Genomic DNA, 20,928 nt, shown 5'->3' on the forward strand with positions numbered 1-20,928 from the left:
TCTCCCCACATCTGTCCCTGGACCCTGCCCTGGGGCCCTGGGATTGCCTTGGCTTGGTCTCCACTCTGCCCCTGGGCCTCCCTCCACTCCCCCAGCCCCTGATCTGATGTGATACCCTTTCTGGGAGAGCTGGAGTGATCTTCAGCCCATCTTTGGGTCCCGCCTCCCCACCCCACCCCCTACCATCCCACTAGGCCAGGTTTGGCTTTGCAATGAAAACATTTATGCAACAGCCAATGCTGTGTTCAGCAGCAGTCCACAGGCCCACAATGGCCCCTTTGACAGGGCTGCCGAGGGGGAGGGCAGGCCTTGCTATAGCTGCTTCCCTAATGGGACCCAGGCTCACAGGAAATCCACCTGGCCCACCGCTGCCTCAGGAAGAAGGGGCCCCACCCAGGCTCACTGCCACCATCCTCTGCCCGCCATGACCCACCGCCTACCTCCTCCCTTCCCATGCCAGAACCCTTAGCAGCCGCTAATTGAATCCAGAGCCTCGCGTGGCTGGGCCTGACTCGACGCTGACATCAATGCCCTGAGCCACAGGGCCTGCTCCCCAGGCCTGGCTGAGCAGCCGCCTTCCATGCAGGGCGAGGCTGATGGGGCCCAGGGGCCGTGACCCACAGAGGGGACCCAGGATGGGGCCTCGGGGAGGTTTGCTTAGTGCTCGCCACGCCTCTCTGTGGCCCCAGGGCCCCCTTTTCCTCCCGTCTCAGGGTCATGGGAGAAGGTGCTGTCCTAGCGCTCTTGTTTCCCAGCTCCCAGCACCCAGGCCAGGCCAGAGCTGCAGTCTTGCATCCCTGGCCCTGCCCCCATATAGTCTATGGCCTTCCTGGAAAACACTCCCACTTCCTGGGTTTCTGGAAAGCCTGGCACATCCCAAGTGCAGAGAGTAAAGGGGCATCACAGCGCCATCAGGCCTTTGCAAGCCAGCCTCAGACCTTTGGTCCTGTCCCTGGGCCATCTGCCCCTAACAGTCCTGGCTTGGCCCTTTCTCTCCACTCTGACAGAGGGTTTCTGTCATTCAGAATCTGTGCTGACCCTCCACTAAGACCCCTCTTTGCTGCTGGAGCAAGAGGCCGGGAGCAGGGTTTCCTAGCCTGAGCCCACGCAGAAGGTTGTCAGAACTGCAGGGAGGGCTGAGCTGTGTGCTCTGCCTGGCTCACCACCATCTGTGGGGGCCTGCAGGACACAGTTCTAGGTATACCCTTCACAGATGAAGGTAGACAGTGAAATGCCTATCAGGCCCTTCCCCAAGGAGGGCTGCTTGGGGACCCTCTTGGCCTTTTTCTGCCACGAGGCTTCTCCAGTTTCCCAGGAGCACTACAGTTCCTGCTGGCAGACCACTGGGCCTGGGTGGGGTGAGGCCGCCCCTGTGTCCCTCTTCTCCGAGGTTAGAAGCTGCTCAGCTCCCAGCTCTGCTCCCACCTGCATACCAGTCTCAGCTGAGAGGCTGCACCAGGCACTCTGATTGAGGCTGGGCAGACATAGCCCAGCGCAGGGTACCTGGAAGGGCCACCCTTCCTGGCATGGTCGGGAAGCCCTCCTAAGCCCAGGGGCTGCTGATCAGGGCCTAGTGCCCACTGGGGAGAGGGCACTTCCCCCAAAGAGAGTTATCCCTTTATGCCCACCCTCCCTCCACCCAGCCCAGGTACCCTGGGCTACGCTAGAGAAACAGACTCACTTTATCTTTTATTTTTCGTACAAAAGGCCTTCATATCATTGTTTGTCTTACAAAAACCAAAGTCCTTGTCTCTGAGTTTGAAAAACATTTTCCCAGAATAAATGGGAAAGAATCTCATAAATATATTTTTAAAAATCAAAGCAAAACATGTTCCTAAAGTGTCTGTCCTTCCAGTTTCTTTTGTTCCTTTGCTCCTTGGGGCTGAGGCTGACCCTACGCCCCATCCCCAGCCCCACTCTTCCTCTGCTGTCTTTCTGGGGGCTTCCTTCACTGGCCCCCAGAGTCTCCCTGGGAGGGGGGGCCCTGGCAGCCCTGGGCCTGTGTTACCAGCACACGGCAGGGCACGCCCCACCTTTCCCCAGGGGTTGTACGTTGCAGAGGACAGGGCAGACGCCCTCCTCATAGGCACGCAGGCTGGGGGCACCTTCGAGGTGGTCACCTGGGTCCCAGGATCTCATGGATGAGGAGACGGAGGGGCCGGGTCTTGCTGTGGTCACACAGTGCCCACCCTGCTGTGTCCCCCGGTAGGGATCTGAGAACTTCCTCGGTCTGGCCGCAGGAGGGCGCCGGCGGGTCCCAGCGGGGCTGAGAGCCCGGCCTTGCAGCTTCGTTGCTCCCAGGCTTAGATGTAGGGCTTGGCGGGGAGGGGCCCCTGGGGGCTGGGCCCGGCGTAGCCCATGAGTGGCACCTCACACTCGGGCCCGCTGGGTGGGGCCTCCCCACCGACCTCAGTCGCCTTGGGGCCCGGCTCCAAGGGGGCCTTCACGCCCTCCAGCTCCAGGGGCCCAGTGCCGGGTCCCAGCTGTGCTTTGCCGTGCGCAGCCGCCGCCGCCGCCCGCCCCCGCCGCACGCAGTAGGCCGCCCCCACGGCCGCCAGCCCGGCCAGGAGCACGGCCGCCAGGGCGGGCGCGATGAGGAGCGGCAGGTTGCCCTCCCGGGACTGGGTGACAGGCGCGTGGTTGGAGCGGCTGGCGGGGGGTGTGCGGGCCTCCCCACAGGCCTCTTCGCCCTCCGGCACTCGCCCAACGCCCAGAGGCCTGACGCAGATGGAGTAGGTGGCGTTGGGTCGCAGCTGGGTGACCGTGTACTCGGCAAGGGAAGCGGGCAGGCGGAGCGTCACGGGCCGCTTGTCGGGGCCCGACAGGTTGCGGTAGGTGAGGCGGAGGCTTCTGAGCTGCAGGGCACTGCCCTGCAGGTAGCGCCGCAGCCCCACGCGCAGGGAAGTGGGGCTGGCTGGCTCGATGCCCAGGGCCTGGGGCTGCGGCGGCTGCAGCGTGGCCGGGGCCGGGCTGGCCGGAAGCCCCTGCCGCACGCGGCTCTCGCAGTACAGGCCCACAAAGAGCTCAGGGCACAGGCACTCCAGGTGCCCCTGCACCCCCAGGTGGCAGGTGCCGCCATTGAGACAAATGGAGGCCGGGCAGTCCTGGGGCCGGGATGGAGGCCGCACCGTGGGCGGGGCTGCAGGGGGCAGGCTGGGGGCTTCGGTGACCAGCTCCGTTGGGCTGAGCCAGGTGGGGGCCGGACTGGAAGGGGAGAAGGTGGGCCCCCACACGGCGGGCTTTGTGGTGGGTGCCGTGGCTGTGGTGGTGGTGGCCGGGCAGCCAAAGTCCGCATACTCGAGGTCTAGGAGCAGTCGGCCAGCATTCTTGGGCGGGAAGTGGCAGCGTGTCTCCTCTGGACTGGCCAGTGCCACGTGGCTGTCCCGTAGCCAAGGCCCAAACCAGCTTAGGGGGCAGACGCAGTTGAAGGGGTTGCGGGCGGCTGCCAGGAGCCGCAGGCGGGGGAAGAGGCCCGACAGCTCGTGCGGGAGGGCCTGCAGGCTCAGGTTGCTCAGGTCCAGCTCCTGCAAGGCCACCAGGCCGGCCAGGCCCTCGGGCCGCAGCTGGGCAATGCGGGTGTTGCCCGCCAGCCGCAGGCGCGTCAGGCCCCGAAGGCCCCGGATGGCGGGTGGCACGCGCTCCAGCTGGTTGTCAGACACGTCCAGGTCATGGAGGTTGCGCAAGCGGCTGAAGAGCCCCTCATCCAGCCGCCGCAGCCCCAGGCCAGCCAGCCGCAGTGCCTCCACGTTGGCCGTGTCCAGGGTGCCAGGCTCCAGCGCCGGGAGGCTGTTGTGACTGAGGTCAAGCAGCAGCAGGCGCGGCAGGTGCAACGGGGGCAGGGCCCGCAAGTCGTTGTCCTGCAGCTTGAGCTCCAGGAGGCCATCGAGCGTGTCAAAGGCCCCGGGCTGGATGTGGCGGATGCGGTTCTTGCCCAGGTAGAGGCGCTCCAGGCGCCGCAGACCATGGAAGGTCTCGTTGGTGATCTCGCGAAGCCTGTTGGCCGTCAGGTCCAGGTTGCTAAGGTTGGCGAGCGGCTGAAAGACCCCGCTGGGCAGGCTGGCGATTTGGTTCTGCGACAGGTCCAGGAGCTGCAGCCCCGGCAGGCTGGCAAAGCTGCCTGCATCGAGCGTGGTGATGCCATTCTCGAAAACGTACAGGCCCGCTGTGTCAGGTGGCACGTCGCGGGGCACAGTGGTTCCCTGCCGGGCGGTGCAAAAGACCGTCTGTGGCTGGTTGCACTGGCAGCCAGATGGGCAGCCCCACACCCCAGGCTCTGGGGCCAGCAGCAGCAGCGGCAGCAGCAGGCGCAGGGGGATTCTGGAGCACATCTTCTGGTTCCTGGGAGCAGAGGGGAGAGAGAGAGAGAGGCAGGAGACCATGAGTCAGGGGCCCAGGGGACAGCCACGCTGGGGAAGGACCAAGAAGGGAATTCCCAGCCCCCTTCACCATTCCCTTCCTCCAAGTCCAAGAGTGCACAGTAGTTATGAGTCAGGTCCCCAGTGCCCCGGCCCTGTTCTTGTCCCAGCCCCATCGGCCCCTCACCGAGTGACTCTGAGCCCTCACATGACTTCGTTACGCTATCAGTTGCTACTTCCTGCGCTGTCACCAGGGCTCAGTGGGCTGATGTGTGCAGAGAGAGGCCGGCCCCCAAATACTCAGTGACCACAAAAGCTGCCATCTCCTTCACTCCAGCCCTCTTGTGTCTGCAGCTCAGAGAAAACACGTGGTCTGAAAGCATCAGGCTCTGTGCCCTCCCTTCAAGTCCCATCCCCCCCGCAAATCTCCACTGAGGTGGACAGGCGAGGAGGGAGCCCCGTGGGTCTTAGAGCAGCAGCCCCTCCCCGCAGCGTCTGCGAGAGAAGGGGCTGGCAGCCAGCGCGTAAGCAGAGAAGCTGGCTGCCCCGGGCCGCCGGCCCCTGCCGCCACGCTCTGTGTCCTCCGAGTGAGGAGACCGCAGCGGGAAGACTTCACATGGAAACTATGGGATCGGTGTTTTTCCACTTGTGAAGTCAGACCTGCCCAGTATGGGAGCTGAGGGCCCCTCCAGGATGTGGCTAGGGGGAATGTTCCAAGGGAGGGGGCAGAGGAGGGCCTGAGCCATTGGCAGGTGTCCTCCTGTGGGGTGGGGAGCAGGGAGGCAGGGAGCCCTGGTTTTAAGATCCCCATCTCTGAGGTGTGATGACAGATTCAGAGGTGGGGGGCTCCTGGCCTCCCTAGGCTTACCCAGGGAGCACACTGAGGGACACTGGGTATGGGGTGACCCCAGAGACAGTGCTGAGGCTAGAAACTTTCTGCGGACTGGTTTGTCTACCATTTTTTGGGGTCCACTCTGGCCTGAGTACTGAGAGGGGCAGCAGCTCCTCTCCCACGCAAGCTCCCTGCATTTCCAGTCCTCTCGTGGGGTGCCCCGCACAGCCATGGCAGGTGGAAACTATTCTCACTGCTCCCAGGTGACAGAAGAGAAGGGGGTTCCAGGAGGTGTAGTGACTTGCTGCCTTCCCACTGCAAGGAAATCCGAGCCGGAGCCTAGGTCCTTAACCATGTCCAGGTGCAGCTGGGCCCGAAGCCTGTGATGGTCCTGCCCTGCTGATGTGGGGGCAGCTCTCTCAGCTGCTCGGGACTCCAGCTTGTAGCTGGAACTGCTTAAGACAGAATGGGGCCACAGTATGAGGCCCCCTTTCAGGCTCCTGGGGGAGCCCAGGGGCCACCCTAGCAGCAGTCCCCACTCTCCAGGCGCCTAGAGTCCCCAAGAGGCCAGCACTCCTCTCCAGGCGCCTTCTGCTCACACAAGGGCCTTTTGTGCTGGGGCCCGGCCTCCCCTTCCCCCATGCCTGCCAGCCATCAGGCCATGGCAGGTAACACGGCCCCCTCAGCCGAGCCTGTGTTCCGCCCGGCTGCCATCCCTCAGGCTCCTCCCCCAGGAACACAAGCCCCTTGAAGTGTGAGGCAGAGGACGGGCAGGTGGTCCCAGGAGAGATGCGACAAGTCAGCAGGGAGACTAGCTTGAGGTCAAGGCCTGTACCCAGGTTGGGCCTGCACAGGCCCTGCCCGCCTGCAGGGTCCCCTTTGCCAGGGAAGCAGGCCGCTCACCCTCTGCCCCTCACTTGTTCACTGAAGACGACCCTTCAGAGGCCAGCCAGGGAGGGCACCCCGACCCCCAGCTGGTGCCCCTTCCCTTGCTGTCACGCCTGTCTGCTCCCTTGTGTCCCAGAGCATGCTTAGCTCATCTTTGCTGAGTGAACGGTGGGGCAGAGCCTCTAACTGAACGTCAGAGGGAAGCTAAGACTGGGACCTGGAAGGCCTTGTGCCCCTCCAGCCCTGCCGGCACCACCCCAAGGGGGCTGCGTGCACCACACCCGGCCTTCTCCCGCAGGGGGACCCACTCCACCCTCACTGACTCAGAAGGCAGCGGGTGTGGCCTGGCCTCCAGATGTGGGCTGTGAGCGCCCCCCGCCCCCCACGTTCACATGTGGGGTGAGCCGCCTTCCCCTGAATCAGCCTCCCAGTGGGGCAGGCAGGGTCAGGAAGGGCGCAGCCAGGCTCCAAGGTGGGAGGGGACCCTACACGTGGCTATCCCTGCGGCTTCAGCTCCCCCTGGGCTACGTATAAGGTCATAGTTAAGAGTTCACACTCCTGGCAGCCTGGGCCCGGGGCATCGCAATTCTGAGGCCACAGACAGTGGCTTTCTCTCAGAGCCTTGCTTTCTTCAGTGTCTCCCCAGGCGTTTCAGAGTCACACATTCTAGGACTGGGAGTGCTTAAAACTGAACAGCCCTGCGTGGCCCTTGGGGGCCCAGGGTGCGCCCTGGGGGGCGTTCCCCACTCTACACTGAGGAGGGACTGATGTGGGAGCTCTGGGCTTCGCTCCATGACTTTAATACATTAAGTCATCTTGGGGGAGCTGTAGGTCTGTCCAGCCACAGGGTGGCCATCTGGCTGAGTCTGTGGGGAGCAGGGGCTGGGTCAGAAAAAGAGCGACTGGCATCCTGGACGGGGGAGACCCCAGCAGGCAGCAGCTAACCCGCTTCCCACCTGCTGGGATGCCAGGGTGAGCACCTGGGCCAGAGCAAGGAGTCAGCCCTGGGGCTTTAGCAAATGAGAAGCCGGATGCCGGCAGCTCCAGGGGCTCTGCCATGGGCTCTCCTGGCACCAAGAGCAGATCGCATAGCTCCCAGAAGGGGACCCAGAAGGGGAAGGCCAGCCATGGGACAGGGTGCAGCAGGGCAACAGGACATAGAGGCCTGAATTTGGGCCCAAATTTGCCCCTAAATCGCTTCCCATGTCCCTTTCTGATTCTGGGCCTCAGTTTCTCACTTGCCCTGCCTCACTCTCTCTGGAGTTGTTCTGAGCACCTGGGCTTGTAGTGTTGTGTTGTTCTGTTTGTTTTTAAGTGGGGGAGTTCTTTTAACAAGTTCTGGGGGCGATTCCGCCCGCCTGGGCCCGTTCTGCTGTGTGTGTGCACTGGGGGTGTGGTGTCTCATGGAGCTCATGGCTGGCCTGGCTACTGCAGCTCCAGCAGTCCTGAAGGACCAGGGGCCTGGCCTGGGCTTTGATACCTGATCTGCTGACCCAAGGCAGAGAGGTGGGACCTCTCCCTCTGCAAAGGATGTGGAGAGTCTCCTGGAGGCAGCCCTGGGGTTTGGGGGGCCGTGGGAGTAGGAGGGCAAAGGGTCCAGGTCATCTCTCTTTCACCTGCCCCCTGCAGCCTCCTCACCTTGGCCTGTCCCACCGTGGTGTGGTGGGAAGAGGCAGGAAACTGAGGCCCAGGCTCCTGCTGCTGATGGTGCTGCCCTCCAGGGGACAGTTACTGGGATGGGGCTTCTTAAGGTCCCACTGCCTGCGATCCCAGCCTGGTGGCATGGCAGTCATGCCTCTCCACCCTTCACCTCCCTCCTGGCTGTGAAGGGCCGGTGGGGGGTGGTTCCCGGTTATAGTGCCTGATCGCTGGGCTGTTTGGTTTGTACTCGGAGCGCATGCTAAGTGGTCAGTCAACATCAGCTACTGAAGGTGTTACCCGTAAAACCTGAGTCCTGCCTTTGCACATACAGGGGGAGGATGGCATGGTGTGGGAGGGGCTTCGTGGCACTTTCCGCCCAGATAGGAGGCCCCTGAGCCCAGGGCAAGGCCTCCTCGTGGAGGCTGGCCTTCATCCTCAGTGTGGGAGAATAGGAGCTGGAGAGAGTAGCCTGACAAGGAGTGTATTTGGTTCTGGAAGGGGGCGGGGGAGTGGGCTGTGCTTTGGCCGGCCCCCCTGAGCGTATGACCTGGGAGTAGGCGAAGGGAGCAGAGGGAGAGGCTCAATGAGTAAGAAACCCCTCCTCCGCTCACAGTGGGACCCTGGGGCCCTCACCCACATCTGAGTGTGGGGGACATCTGGAGGTGCCCAGTCACACATGGGCCCTGGGTCAGGCAGGTGCTAGTGAGTGGGTGGGACCCCCAGGCATCTGGGGGACCACATCAGAGCCAAGACTGCGCATCTCACTGCTCCTGGGGAAGGCCACACGCCTGGCTGCTGGGGACATAGGGTCGGACAGACGAGGCCAACACAAACCCTTCCTGGGCCAGAAACTGTGGCGTGGGTGCAGGGGTCTGGTGCTGCAGGACTGACCCTGAGGCTCCGGGCCTCTGGCTCCCAGTGCCCCCCACCCCCACCCCCGGGCTAAGGCCTGCCGGCCAGGCCTGGCAGCAGCCCAGCCCAGGAGTCTGCCAACCCCACCCCCCCAGGCAGGCGGGGACCATGCCGGCGGCCAGGATGGCTGGCTCCGGTTTCGCTGACGTGTCTGAGGAGACTCAGAGCCGAGGCTGGATCCACCCATCTCCCCACTCCTGGGGCACAGCAGAGCAGAGAGGTTGGGGTCTCCGTCCTAGGCTCTCAGAGGAAGGGGACAAGGTGAGGTTGGAGACGGCAGTCTGGTCCTGTCATGAAGCCGGGAGTCCCTACTGGTCTTGGTTCCTCTCCCTTACTCTACCTTCTGCTGCAGTCGGCTCTGCTCATTCTGCACGTGAAGCCCAAGGCACCACTTTGTGACCTCATCCAGTTCCCTTCCCTCGCTGTCTTTCTGTCTCCCACCTTTAACCCCAGGGGTTTCTCAACCCCAGGTACACATCAAATTCTCCCAGGAAGCTTTGGGAAGTTCCTGAGGGCCTCTCCACTCCTTGCCAATTTAATAAGAATTTCTGGGATAAGGCCCAGGCAGAGCTGCATTTTGGAGAAGCTCCTGCAGTGAGTCTCCCCTTCAGGGCTCAGACCTTGGGGCAGAAGATTGCAAAGGGGTACAGTCTGGATGTCCAAGGAGGGGTCCGGGTCGCCAGCAGGTGTGGTTAGTTGGGCGTGCCAAAAGAGCAGGAGCTGGGCCCTTTTCTCCCCTCCTATTTCCTCCCAGGCAGGAGCTGCCTGGCCCCAAATGGGTGCCTTCAGTGGCACCGTGGGTGACTTGGCAGCCACCAGACCTGTCAGCCCAGGACTGGGAGACTGGTGACTAAAGCCCTTCTGCCCAAGTGGGCCCTCAGGGCGGCGAGATATGTCATCTCAGTCGGAAGAGGTGCCACTCTGTTGGGAGAGGACACCTGCTTCCCCAGGAGCTATTTGGTGGCTGTGGCCCAACTAGAAATGGGCCAGTCCAGATGCCACCATCGGCACGCGCGGGTGTGATGCCACAGGGGCTAGGCTCAGTCAGACCTAGGGCCTCCTAGCTGTCCTGTCCCCACCCAGGGCCAAGCATCCATCAAGTAAGGCCCTAACCCTGCAATTAACCATGGATTTGCCAGAGGAAGACCTTAGTCACCAAGGGAGGCCACCAGCTCAAGCCAGCTGGGCCCAGGTTGTCTGGGACCGAGAAGGAAGTGGCCCTGAAGGGATCTTTGCCCTTCTCACTCTTGCCATGCCCGGGGTCCTCAGTTCCCTTGCGGCAAAACTGGCCCCTCCTGGGGTCTGTGAGCTGTTCAGGGGAGCCGCAACCCGGCTCCCCAACCCGGGTCTCTCAGTTCTTACCGCTGCCCATCCAGGCCCAGGGCCAGTAGGGGCCCCAGTGACCGCTTCAGCCCCAGACCCTTCTCAGTGCAAGCCAGCTCTCTCCTCCCTCTTTAATTAAATCTCTCAGGCAGCCGCAGAGGAATGTCAGCCTTATTGCATTTCCCTGGAGGAGACTGGTTGGGGGGACCGTCCCCAACCTGGAGAACTGGCCCCTTGCCTGTCTCTATCCCCCCAAACCACGGCGGCTCGAGGGAGCCTGCTTCAGCCTCTTCATACCCAGGGAGGCTGGAATGAGGAAAAGTGGGGGAGGCCTGAGGGCCTGGCCAGCCAGGCGGCCCAGCCAGCTGAAGGAAAGCAATCCGGCTGACTCTGGAATGTGGAAACCGATAAAAGGAGGAAGGCTGAGCCCCTGTCTGCCTGCGGTGCACTCAGACTCCTGCAGCACCCCAGCCCGCCCCCAAACACAGCCTTGTTCCAGTCACGCGCGCGCAAACACATGCCCACGCCAGACACACGCCCACTGGGCCGTGCTCTCACACACACACACACACACACACACATACACTCCCTCCTTCCCTCCCCCTTCTCCAAGAACTCTTGCAAATTCCACAGCAGTGAGGGGAGCTGGTTTTCTTGGCAGCACAGAGCCTTGGGCTCCCTGGCTCAGGGAGGGACTCTAAGGGGAGCTAAGGGGGCTACGGGAGGGGCCACTAACCTCGTTCAGTGGCATTGATGCCCTTCCCGAGAGCTCAGGGCCTGTAGATGGTCAGGGATGCTTCTGTGGGACAGGCTCACCTAGCCTTCTCTCTGGTCTCCAAGGGGGAATGGCTGGCTGGCTTTCTGAGGTGGGAGCTGCCTCCTGGGGGCAGCTGAGACCCCACTTTCCTTTTCCCAGGACCTGCCCAGCTCAGGGGAGGGGTCCACTTACAAGACCCCATGAGGACTCAACCCTCTTTACCTGGGACTTGCTCCAGCTCCCCCAGGGCTGTGGGGAATGAGGGTGTCAGGAATGGGAACCGGAAACTGTGGACCCTGCCCAGGGCATCTCCCTGCCTGCCACAGAGGCTTCTGAGGGAGAACACAGGTCGGGGCAGTATCTGAGGGGCTAGTCATGTTCACTTCCCTTTCCTCATTGTCAGAGTCCCAGCAGATGCCCTGCGACACCAGTCCCCCACTGACCACATCTGACCTTCCGGACCCCCAGGTCCCAGAGTAGCTGTTTCAGTATGCAGCTGGGGGAGGTGGGGACAGCCAGTGCCCGGGCCCCCTGTCTGGCACGTGTGTGCTCATCCTCCCTCCCTGGGCCAGATAATGGTCTGGAGGGAATCCAGCTGGGCTGCACATTACCAGAGCCCTCTTCCTGCCTCTGACACTCTGTTTACAGAAGCTCCGGGGGCTGATTCCCCTGGGAGAAGACAGCCAACTCAGGGGACTTCTCTCCCATCCCCCCACATGCCTGCCTTATCCCTTTTGGGCCTTGCCAACAGCTGGGCCCATATTGGACTTCAGTGCCCTCTGGGGCATCCACCCAGCTACCCTTCTTTGCCTTCAACACCCAAAGTCCAGCCTAGCAGGAAGGAACCTTTGAAATTTAGTGCAGTGTCCCAGCCCCATAAGCTCTTGCCCTGGAGAGGAGGGTTCTGGGTCCTGGTGCCTCTTCCAGAACCTCACCTGCCCTTGGTGCAAAAGGCAAGCAGGGAGACACGGGGACCCTCAGGGCCTTTCCCTCCTTCCCACCTTGGGAAGGACTCCAGCCCTGGGCCCCAGCAGGAGAGGCAGTCAGTGACCCTGGTGTGGTAATCTTTAACAAATGGGGGCAAGGCGGAATGGTTGGCACCAAACGCCTGGCCTGCCAGTGACCACAGGGGACCTCAGCAGCCCTCAGGCCCCAGAGCTGCCAGCCCAGGGACACAAAGGACTAAGCTGGCTCCTGGCCATTGGGTTCATAGCCCAAGCAAAGCCCTGTGGTTGGCAGAGGCAGAGCTGGGGCACCCTAATATCTGGAAAAGGAAGGGCCCCAGCCAGCCAAGATCTGTTCCCTGCCCCCCAGGGGGCATCGGATACCTCCTAGCCATCCCCAGTCCTCCCCAAAGCTGCATACCTGTGGGCCCCAGGTATGGTGACAAGGGCCCTCAGTACCCCCAGGTGGCCAATCTACAGATCTGCACAGGGGCTCCAGGCCCAGAACCAGACTGTCCCACTCCAGGAGGTAAAAGTAACCAAGACCATGGCTTGGCTATCCCCTCAAAGGGGTTTGATTCATAAAACTGGTCATGCCAGAGGGCCCAGCCGTGGGAGGAGGAAGCGAGGGAGGGGGTGTTTATTTTGTCTGCTCACAGCCCTGCCGGCTACCGGCCGGTGAGCCTTGTGCGCGCGCGCGCGCGGTCGTAGGGCTATCCTGGGCTGCCCGAGGAGGGGGCAAGTCGGGCGCGGGCAGGGGGTGCATGGGGCCCGTCCGCCTTGGACCCAGGTCAGTCCGGGTGATTGTGCGAGGCTGGGGGTCGCGTGTCCGTCCTGAGTGCCTGTCCGCGCGACGGGGGGTAGTTCGCGCGCGTGATCGGCGCTTTGCATAGCCCGCCCCACGGCGTCCGCCGTCTCCGCCCGCAGCGCCCCGTTCCGGTAGACACTCACCGGGCGGCGGCAGCAGCAGCAGGAGCCGGGCGGAGTGGGCCGGCCGGCCCGATGGGGTCCTGGGATCCGGGGTCCGGAGGCAGCCGCGTTCGGTTCTCCCCGCCCCGGGCTTGGGCTGCGGAGTCAGCTCGCGGGAGGCGGGTCGCGGTTTAAGGGCTGGGGGCGGGGCCGCTCCCCCTTGGGGCGGGGCGGGGCGGGGCCGATAGAGACCCGCCTCCTCTCTCCGCTAAAGGGGTCATTTCGCCCGTCGCCTGATACTCCCGACCAGGGAGGACGGAGTCCCGCGCTCCCGTCTGCTGTGCCACTAGTTTGCCATATGATTCTGGGCGGGTCCCTGTTTTTCGTAAAAGCAAAAGCAAGAGAATATTGAGACCAAGAGTTTCAAATCCGGATACCTGCGCATACCAGGCGGGCGGCATAAGGACAGTGTTTAAACCCAAACACCATAGCATGTGGAGACCTGGAGAGGTGGCGATGGGTGGGTAGGGAAAGTGAGGGTTGGTGGAAAGGCTCGACCCCTATGACCTGCCCCAGTCTGCCAGAGTTTCAGGTTTTTCAAGAGAAACTGGAAATCTGGGTTTTTTAGTTGAAATCTCTCAATGTGTTATTGTTGGTAGCTAATCCCAATTTAAAAAACTCTTGGGCAGGCCACACACAGTCCCCTGAGAACCTCCGAAGTACAATCTCTAATGCCGAATCTGAGTTCTGGGGTCCTTTTAGCCATGAAGGCTTTGGGGGTAGGTGAGTGTCCCTGGGTGACCTTCTCCACATTTTAGGTGAGGGGACTGAGACACGGGAAAGGGAAGTGAGTCTGCCCAAGGCCCCACAGTACTAGAGGAGTGGGATGGGGTGGGAGGTTGGGCCTCACCTTCCGTGGGTGGGGCCTGAGTGCTGCTGATGTTGGCCCTTGGTTGGGGGAGGGCAGTGTCAAGGGCTAGACTAGTCCAGAAAAATCCCCTGCCTTGGAATATTCCAGGAAAATGCTCTGCCCTCCTGATCCACATTTGTGAGCTTTGGGGGACCAGCTCAGCTCCCAACTTCGGAAAGCCTTGGGATACCTACCATCTCCTCCAACCCGGCCTGCACTACACACTTTTCTTGGTGTAGATGTACGTGTGGGGCATGGCGTGTGAACTTCTGCTCCTGGGCCAGTGCTGGTTCTCGGCTGCGTTTCATTTGGCCTGTCTGGGACTTTTTAAAACTTTGAAGCCATTGCCAACATTGAAAAATCTGGTGGTTTCACATTAAAATGGGACTTCCCAGCTTGTCTTGAATAGGAACTCTGGGCAAGGGCTGAGTATTAGCTGCCCCCCTCTGATGGAGGCCCAGGCTCACTGGCTGCTCCAGTCCCCACCACTCCCAAGTGTCTCCCACCAGGCTGCTTCACTCACTCACATTCCTGAGACATTTGAGTTTGCGGTCAGTACTGCATGGCTTTGGTCAGATGGCCTTGTGTCCCCTAAAGCTCTCATTTTTTTTCTTTTTTCTTTTTTTTAAAGATTTTATTTATTTATTTGACAGACAGAGATCACGAGTAGGCAGAGAGAGAGAGAAAGAGGAGGGAGTAGGTTCCCTGCTGAGCAGAGAGCCCGATGTAGGGCTCAATCCCAGGGTCATGACCTGAGCATGCCTGAGGCAGAGGCTTTAACCCACTGAGCCACCCAGGCGCCCTAAGGAACAGGACTTCTTGACAGGCCCCAAAACTTTTAGCTTCTGTGCCCAGTTCTTGCTAATAGGGAAATCCCACCCACCTAAAGGGTCTCTCCCACACCCCAATCCCGAACCTGGACTCACACATGCTATACTCCCACTCCCTCCAGAGGTGTAAGGATAGCTTCCAGCCTCTAGTTTTTCCATTCTCTCCTCATATGGGATTAAGGTACTACACCCCCTTTAGAACCTGATTCTAAAGCAGCTAGGAGTGTGGGGCAAGGCTTGGTCTGGGAGGGGGTTCCCAACTGCCCAGTCTGGGTAGCCAGGACAGATCCAAGGGACCTGGACTGCTTTTGACGAGGGACAATGCCAGGATATCTAGGTTCGTGGGTCTGAAGGGGAGAGATGGGCTGGCAAGGAGAACCAGAGAACTCTTAAAGCTGCTTTTCCTGACGTGCAGTACCTCCTGTGCTAAATGCAGGAATATTGGGAAAGCTGGTGGGATTATCAGGTGCTAACTCCTCCCTTCTGTGACCTGGTACCACTGTTGTCCTGCATCTTCTGTGCAGGTCTGGGCTCCAGACCTTCTGTGACTTTGGTTCTGGAGCAGACCCCTGGACCTGAGTCAGAGTCCTTCCAATGGCAGGCCCAAATGCCAGCCCTGCCCCATAGCATAGCAGTGGGAGAGGTGCCCGTGCCAGCTCTTACCGCCTCTGGTCCTCTGCCAGGAACCATGTTCTGTATTCCAGACCCAGACCTGGCTTGGCTCTCTTAACAAGCCTGGGGTCAGACCCGTGCCAGCTATTGGTCAGCCCTGGGGGCTGGGTGCCATGACCCCATTTCCTGGCCTGTGCCATGGATGCCTCTGCCCCGAAGCGAGGAAGACTGGCCTGACCTGTTGGAGGAGCCAGCCCTGCCCTCCATGACTTCCTGCCCCCGCGCCCCCCAGCGCCTGAGTCAGTGGGCTGGCCAGTTTGGGCTGATGGGGAGGGAGTGCAGGGAGGCCAGGTGGCGCGTCTTGAGGAAGTTGGATTAGAGCCGGGATGAGCTGTCAATGCCACCCACGGGCCCGTTCCCCAGTTCTTGTCAAGGTGACAGTGGGGCCTCAGGAGTCCCTCCACTCCTCTCAGATGCTACCCTGAGCCCCTCACCTCCCTTCTCCACACCCTCCTGTCCATCTCCACATGGCGATCTCCGCTCGGCACACGTCTGATCCTGTCCCCTTTCACTTAAGACGTGTCATTAGCTTCTTATTGCTTGTCTGATGGAGGGATGCAGAATTCCCCTTCTTATGTAGGCCCCATTCTGTCTGGCCTCTGCCCACCCCCACTGGAAGCTCAGCCCCTCCCCCTCACTGCCCAGGCCACCAGCCGCATCATCTTTCACTCTGTTCCTCAACAGACCAAGTACCTGCCTGCTGCACCTCAGAGCCTTTGCACAGGCTGCTCTAACTGCCTGGAGAGTACTCTCCACACTTGGCTGATTCCTCCTCAGCCCTTGGGGCGTAGGGAACATGCCCCTCCCATGCAGCCCGCCAAAGTCAGGTCCCCCTGCCCTCCCCACCCCCGCCATGCGTCCCCAGGGAGCTTTTCCTTCATATGTTTAGATGACTGTGTCTGGCTCTCAGGCCTAGCCGTGAGCAGCCTGAGGACAGAGGTGGGGTCCGTTGCACTCAGTTCTAGTCCCAGCTACGGGTCGAGCCAAGGGCTGGGCACAGATCAGCTTGGCAAAGGAATGAATGGTTGGCAGTGAAGGAGTGAGTGAATGAAGGTCCCGCTGAAGGGACCTGCTTCCAACCCCAGTGGAGCCAGCATCCGTGTGGGGTGCACCTCGGGTCACTCGCCAACCTTGTTCCCCTGCCCATCTGCTCCCCCACAGAAGGCACTAGTCAGACCAGGTCAAGAAGGGCAGTTCTGAGCCCAGCTTACACTGCTGACCCAAGGTAATTAGAGCCTTGTTACTCACAGGTGACGGGCCAGAGGACTCCCGGAAGCTGTGGAGACAGGGCCCCACCCAGCTCCCCAGCCCCCTCTGTGGCTCCCAGTAGGGTAGGGAGGAGAGGTGGGCAGCAGGCAGGTTTTGGGCAGCTGGCCGGAAGGGAATGGATAGGCAGGGAAGGGGGAGCTGGGCCCTCTGTTGTCTGGGTGAGGTATAGATGCAGCTGCCGCAGCTGGGCGACCTCTCACCACTGGGACGACAATGAGGAAGGGTTTCTGTTTGAGGGGCAGCGTCAGGACTGGGGTGAGAGTCTAGGCCCTTGGGTTCCTAGGGACGTGAAATCGAGACCGGAAGAAGAAACTACCAAATGAAGGCACCTGTCAGAATTCTCCTGGCAGTGAAAGGCCCTCGGTCCAGAGGTGACTGGTATAGAGTGGCAGGGGTGCTGGGGGCTTCCAGCCTGCCCTCTATGTTCCCAGCCACTGCCCCCCATCCAGGGTCGGGACGGAGAATGGGGAGGGAAGGGCGAAGGAGGCCCTTGTCCCAGCCCCTGGCTTAGTTTTAAAGTCATGCTGGGGAGGCTTCTGAGTCTCTAAGATGTCCTCAGAAGCCTGGGGTAACTGAGGAGGGGGTCCCCAAACCTTAGTGCAGACCTGGTATACCCAGGACGACTGTACTGGGCAGGGATGGAGGGAGTCCCTGGTTCCAGCAGGCCCACTTGGCTTCCTTAGTAACTCCGGCCTGATGCGTGGGCTGGCCACAATGGGAACCCAGGGACAGAGTGCATGTGGGCTCTTTCTGGAGCTGGTGAGCCTGGGATGGAGCTCAGGACTGAGGTGTAGAAGGGGGGCCCAGCTTCCCTATGCCCAGGGTCCATATGAGTCCTGGAGTGAAGCAGGTGGGCAGATGGGGAAGCCAGGGCAAGAAACGCTGGGACATGGGGATGTGCTCAGCGTCCGTGTGTTGGTACCACAGGGAGAGAGAAAGTGGAGGGTCCCAGGGGACAGGCTGGATCAGCTAGAGGGGCCACATCCCTCCCCGCCAGCGTGGCGCTTGGCCTGAGCCCCCATCTGGAGTCACGAGGCTGACCGTTCTCCAGCTGCCCCTCAGGGACAGAGGCTGGCCGCATCCTGTCCACTAGCCCTTTCTCCCTCAGGTCTCTTCTGCCCCTGCTGGACCCAGACTCCGGGCTCCTCATCCTGGCAGGAAAGGTGAGCAAGAGTGCCCGTCCTTGTCAGCGCCTCCCACCAAGGGTAGTGCCCTCACGTGCCAGGTCCGTCACAACCTTTGACCTAGCCCGTCACCTGGGAGACTGGGGACAGAAAGAAACCTAAGCCGTGTGACCCAGGCTGCACCCCTGCCAGGCTGAGGGGCATTCAGGTCGGGATGACTGTAACGCCCAAGAATGTCAGCTTTGTGGACAAGGCCAACACTCAGGGTTAGCCCCTGGCAAGGCGCTCTGTAAATCCGGACTGTGCCCTGTTCTTACTGTGTGCATGGTGAAGCCAACTGAGGGCGGGCGCTGGTGTGGGCTTGGGAGCGGGAGGGGGGCGGGGTGGGGACGGAGCGGGGCTAGGGGGCGGGAGCTGGGTTGGGGTACAGAGCTGATGCCCGCGGAGGAGGCCTGGCGCAGGCGGCCTGACCGCAAGTGGCCACACTCAGGCTGGGCTTGTTTCAGGGCGAGAGTCAGTTGTACTGCTATGAGGTAGCCCCCCAGCAACCAGCACTGAGCCCAGGTAAGCCCTGTTCTCCTCCGTCCTACCCCTCCTCTCTCCCACCCTCCCCGACTGTCTTTCCGTGGTGTCCCCCACAGTGACCCAGTGCCTCCTGGAGAACGTGCTGCGGGGGGCGGCTCTTGTGCCCCGGCGGGCGCTGGCCGTCATGGGCTGCGAGGTGCTCCGCGTCTTGCAGTTGAGCGACACGGCCGTCGTGCCTGTCAGCTACCACGTGCCTCGCAAGGTGAGGGGAACCCTGGGTGAGGGCCCAGGAGGGCCCGGGCAGCCTGGACCTTCCCGGCCACATACCTGTCTACTACTAGGCTGTGGAGTTCCACGAGGACCTGTTCCCAGACACCGCAGGCTGCGTGCCCGCCTCTGACCCCCATGCCTGGTGGGCTGGGAGCAACCAGCAGGTAGGGGCATGGTCTGGCTGGCCATTGCACTTGTCCTGTCCGGCTGTCTGCTCACCCAGCCTCAAACACCTGTCCCATCCCCCTATCTCAAACGCCAGCCTCCTCCCACAGGTGCAGAAGGTGAGCCTCCACCCAGCTCACCGGCCCTACCCCAGCTTCACCTCCTGCCTGGTGCCCCCCGCGGAGCCCACGCCCGATGCAGCCCCACCTGCTGTGGCTGTGCCTGCAGACACCCCCGGGGGTGATGCGGACCCCAGCGTGAGTACCTGGGCTGTCCACCTGTCCTCCCCATCCTGCCGCCACCGTGGGTCCCCTGAGTCAAAGCTGGCAAGAACTTTGGGCCGCCTGATGGTCTTTGAGCCTTTTTTAGCTGTTAAGCGCAAGAGAGAGAAACACGTGAAGCATAAGTAAAGAACATCGCACTGTTCTCTAAATTGAGCAAACACATGAAAAGCAAGACTTTCACAGAAAATCCAGATTTCTGGCTTCTCTTGAAATCCTGGCAGATCTTAACCGAACTGGGCCTGTTCTCCTACAAAGCTAGGAGCTGGCAGCTACCACCCTCTGTCCACGCAGTCTGAAGCTTAGCTTGCACTGTGTCACCTCCAGCCCTGGTCAGTGTGGGTGTTTATGTCTCCACCCAACACCCCACAGTGTCCCACCAGCCGGGAGGAGGGGCCCAGACTGATGACCCCAGCGCCATTCCGCTTTGGCCAACACACTGGGGGCCTGCTGGCTGACCCAGGGTGCTTCTCCCCCAGGAGGGCTTCTCCTCCCCTCTCAGCTCGCTGACCTCACCCTGCACGCCCTCCAGCCTGGGGCCCTCGCTCTCTAGCTCCAGTGGCATCGGCACCAGCCCCAGCCAGAGGTCCCTGCAGAGCCTGCTGGGTACGTGTGTCTGGGCAGGAACTAAACCTGTGTATGTTCACCTCCCCTCCCGGGGGGTCACCTGTCCCTTTGGGATGAGGCGAGTCTCAAGGAAGAGGGCAGCCTCGATGTTCCCTGGAGTTCTGGGCTTGCAAGTCCCGTTTCCAGGCATAGTTCTGGGCAGGTTGTGTTGGCAGAGGCCGGGGCACGGGCCGTGCGCCCCGCAGTGAGGGGAGCAGGCAGCCGGGACTCAGGGCAAGCAGACAGGCAGGGCGTCCTCATGTGGCTCTGTCCCTGCCGCCTGCCAGGCCCCAGTTCCAAGTTCCGCCATGCTCAGGGCACCGTCCTGCACCGAGACAGCCACATCACCAACCTCAAGGGGCTCAACCTCACCACGCCCGGCGAGAGTGACGGATTCTGTGCCAACCGTCTGCGCGTGGCTGTGCCCTTGCTCAGCAGTGGCGGGCAAGTGGCTGTGCTGGAGGTGAGGGTCCCCGCCCACCACTGTGTGCCCCAGGGCCCTGCAGGAAGCTAAGGGCATGGGGTATCCACACCAGCTCCAGTCTCAGTGATGGGCACTCACCCTGCATCCCCTTAAAACCCCTCTGCCGTCCCGCAGGGATACCACTCTTCTTCCCGTTTTACGGATGGAAGAGAGCAGTGAGGCACAGAGAGGTTTGGTGCCCTGTCAGGTCACACGGCCGTGTAAGCTGGGATTCGAACCCAGGCTGCCTGGGCCCCAAGCCTGAGCTCTTACCTCCGCTCCACACTGCCCCCCTCACTTTCTGGGACCTCATAGTTGGCACCTGGGGCTCAGCTGAAGATGGCTGAGGCAGAGAGCTTGGGGCCCCCAGCCGTGGGGCATTGGCTGCAGAGGGCGGGGGTGCGGGCACACAGCTTGCCCTGCAGCCCCTGGGGACTGAGCTCCCCGCCTGTTACTGATGGGCCAGGGCGCTGCCTCCCACAGCTGCAGAAGCCTGGCCGCCTGCCCGACACAGCACTGCCCACGCTGCAGAATGGGGCAGCTGTGACAGATCTGGCTTGGGACCCCTTTGACCCCTGCCGCCTCGCTGTGGGTAAGGAGGCTGGGTGCTAGGTTTGAGGGAGGGTTCGGGGGTCTGAAGGAGGGCCGGGGGAGCCCAGAGGTGCTGGGCACAGCAGTGATGAGCCTGCATTCTGCAGGTGGGGAGGACGCCAGGATCCGACTGTGGCGGGTGCCCCCAGAGGGCCTGCAGGAGGTACTCACAACACCTGAGGCCGTGCTCACAGGTCAGCTGGGCCCAGGGTGGGGGCTGGGAGATGGGCTCCTGAGGGGCTCAACATTCCCCCATGCCTCTCCCCAAGGCCACACAGAGAAGATCTACTCTCTGCGCTTCCACCCCCTGGCCGCCGATGTGCTGGCCTCCTCTTCCTATGACCTCACCATTCGGATCTGGGACCTTCAGGCGGGAGCCGAGCGGCTGAAGCTGCAGGGCCACCGGGACCAGGTAGGACGTGTGTGGGCAGGGACCCAGCCACATGCGCAGAGCTGCCTCTCACATCTGTCTGCACCTGCCTCCAGATCTTTAGCCTGGCTTGGAGTCCCGACGGACAACATCTGGCCACTGTCTGCAAGGACGGGTACTTGCGGGTCTATGAGCCCCGGGGTGGCCCTGAGCCCCTGCAGGTGAGCAGGGTACACTGGGGGCAGCCTCCAGACCTGCCCAAGGGATGGCTGTTGGGCTTCACATGCTGTA

The 20,928-nt window shown here is 61.8% G+C and overlaps 2 protein-coding genes across 3 annotated transcripts in view; one reads left to right on the forward strand and one right to left on the reverse strand.

The window, feature by feature from the left end:
* The window catches only part of LOC309854302 (mitochondrial import inner membrane translocase subunit TIM16), a 65,878-nt gene that overhangs the window by 30,821 nt on the left and 14,129 nt on the right, over positions 1-20,928 (forward strand). For both annotated transcript variants that reach the window (XM_082713200.1, XM_082713202.1), the window contains exons 10-20: positions 17,351-17,405; positions 17,873-17,930; positions 18,008-18,153; positions 18,233-18,325; positions 18,437-18,583; positions 19,087-19,213; positions 19,501-19,676; positions 20,160-20,268; positions 20,375-20,461; positions 20,537-20,679; positions 20,754-20,858. In XM_082713200.1, the coding sequence (XP_082569326.1) occupies positions 17,351-17,405; positions 17,873-17,930; positions 18,008-18,153; positions 18,233-18,325; positions 18,437-18,583; positions 19,087-19,213; positions 19,501-19,676; positions 20,160-20,268; positions 20,375-20,461; positions 20,537-20,679; positions 20,754-20,858 (1,246 nt within the window). The remainder of the gene's footprint in view (positions 1-17,350; positions 17,406-17,872; positions 17,931-18,007; positions 18,154-18,232; positions 18,326-18,436; positions 18,584-19,086; positions 19,214-19,500; positions 19,677-20,159; positions 20,269-20,374; positions 20,462-20,536; positions 20,680-20,753; positions 20,859-20,928) is intronic.
* Positions 1,677-12,751, reverse strand: VASN (vasorin). Its single transcript, XM_082713211.1, has 2 exons — positions 12,604-12,751; positions 1,677-4,338 (listed from the first exon to the last, which is right to left on the reverse strand). Exon 2 carries the CDS (start codon positions 4,326-4,328, stop codon positions 2,304-2,306), a length of 2,025 nt encoding a protein of 674 aa, XP_082569337.1. The 5' UTR covers positions 4,329-4,338; positions 12,604-12,751; the 3' UTR covers positions 1,677-2,303.

This window comes from Mustela nivalis (assembly GCF_964662115.1).
Source record: "Mustela nivalis genome assembly, chromosome: 19".
NCBI lineage: Eukaryota > Metazoa > Chordata > Mammalia > Carnivora > Mustelidae > Mustela > Mustela nivalis.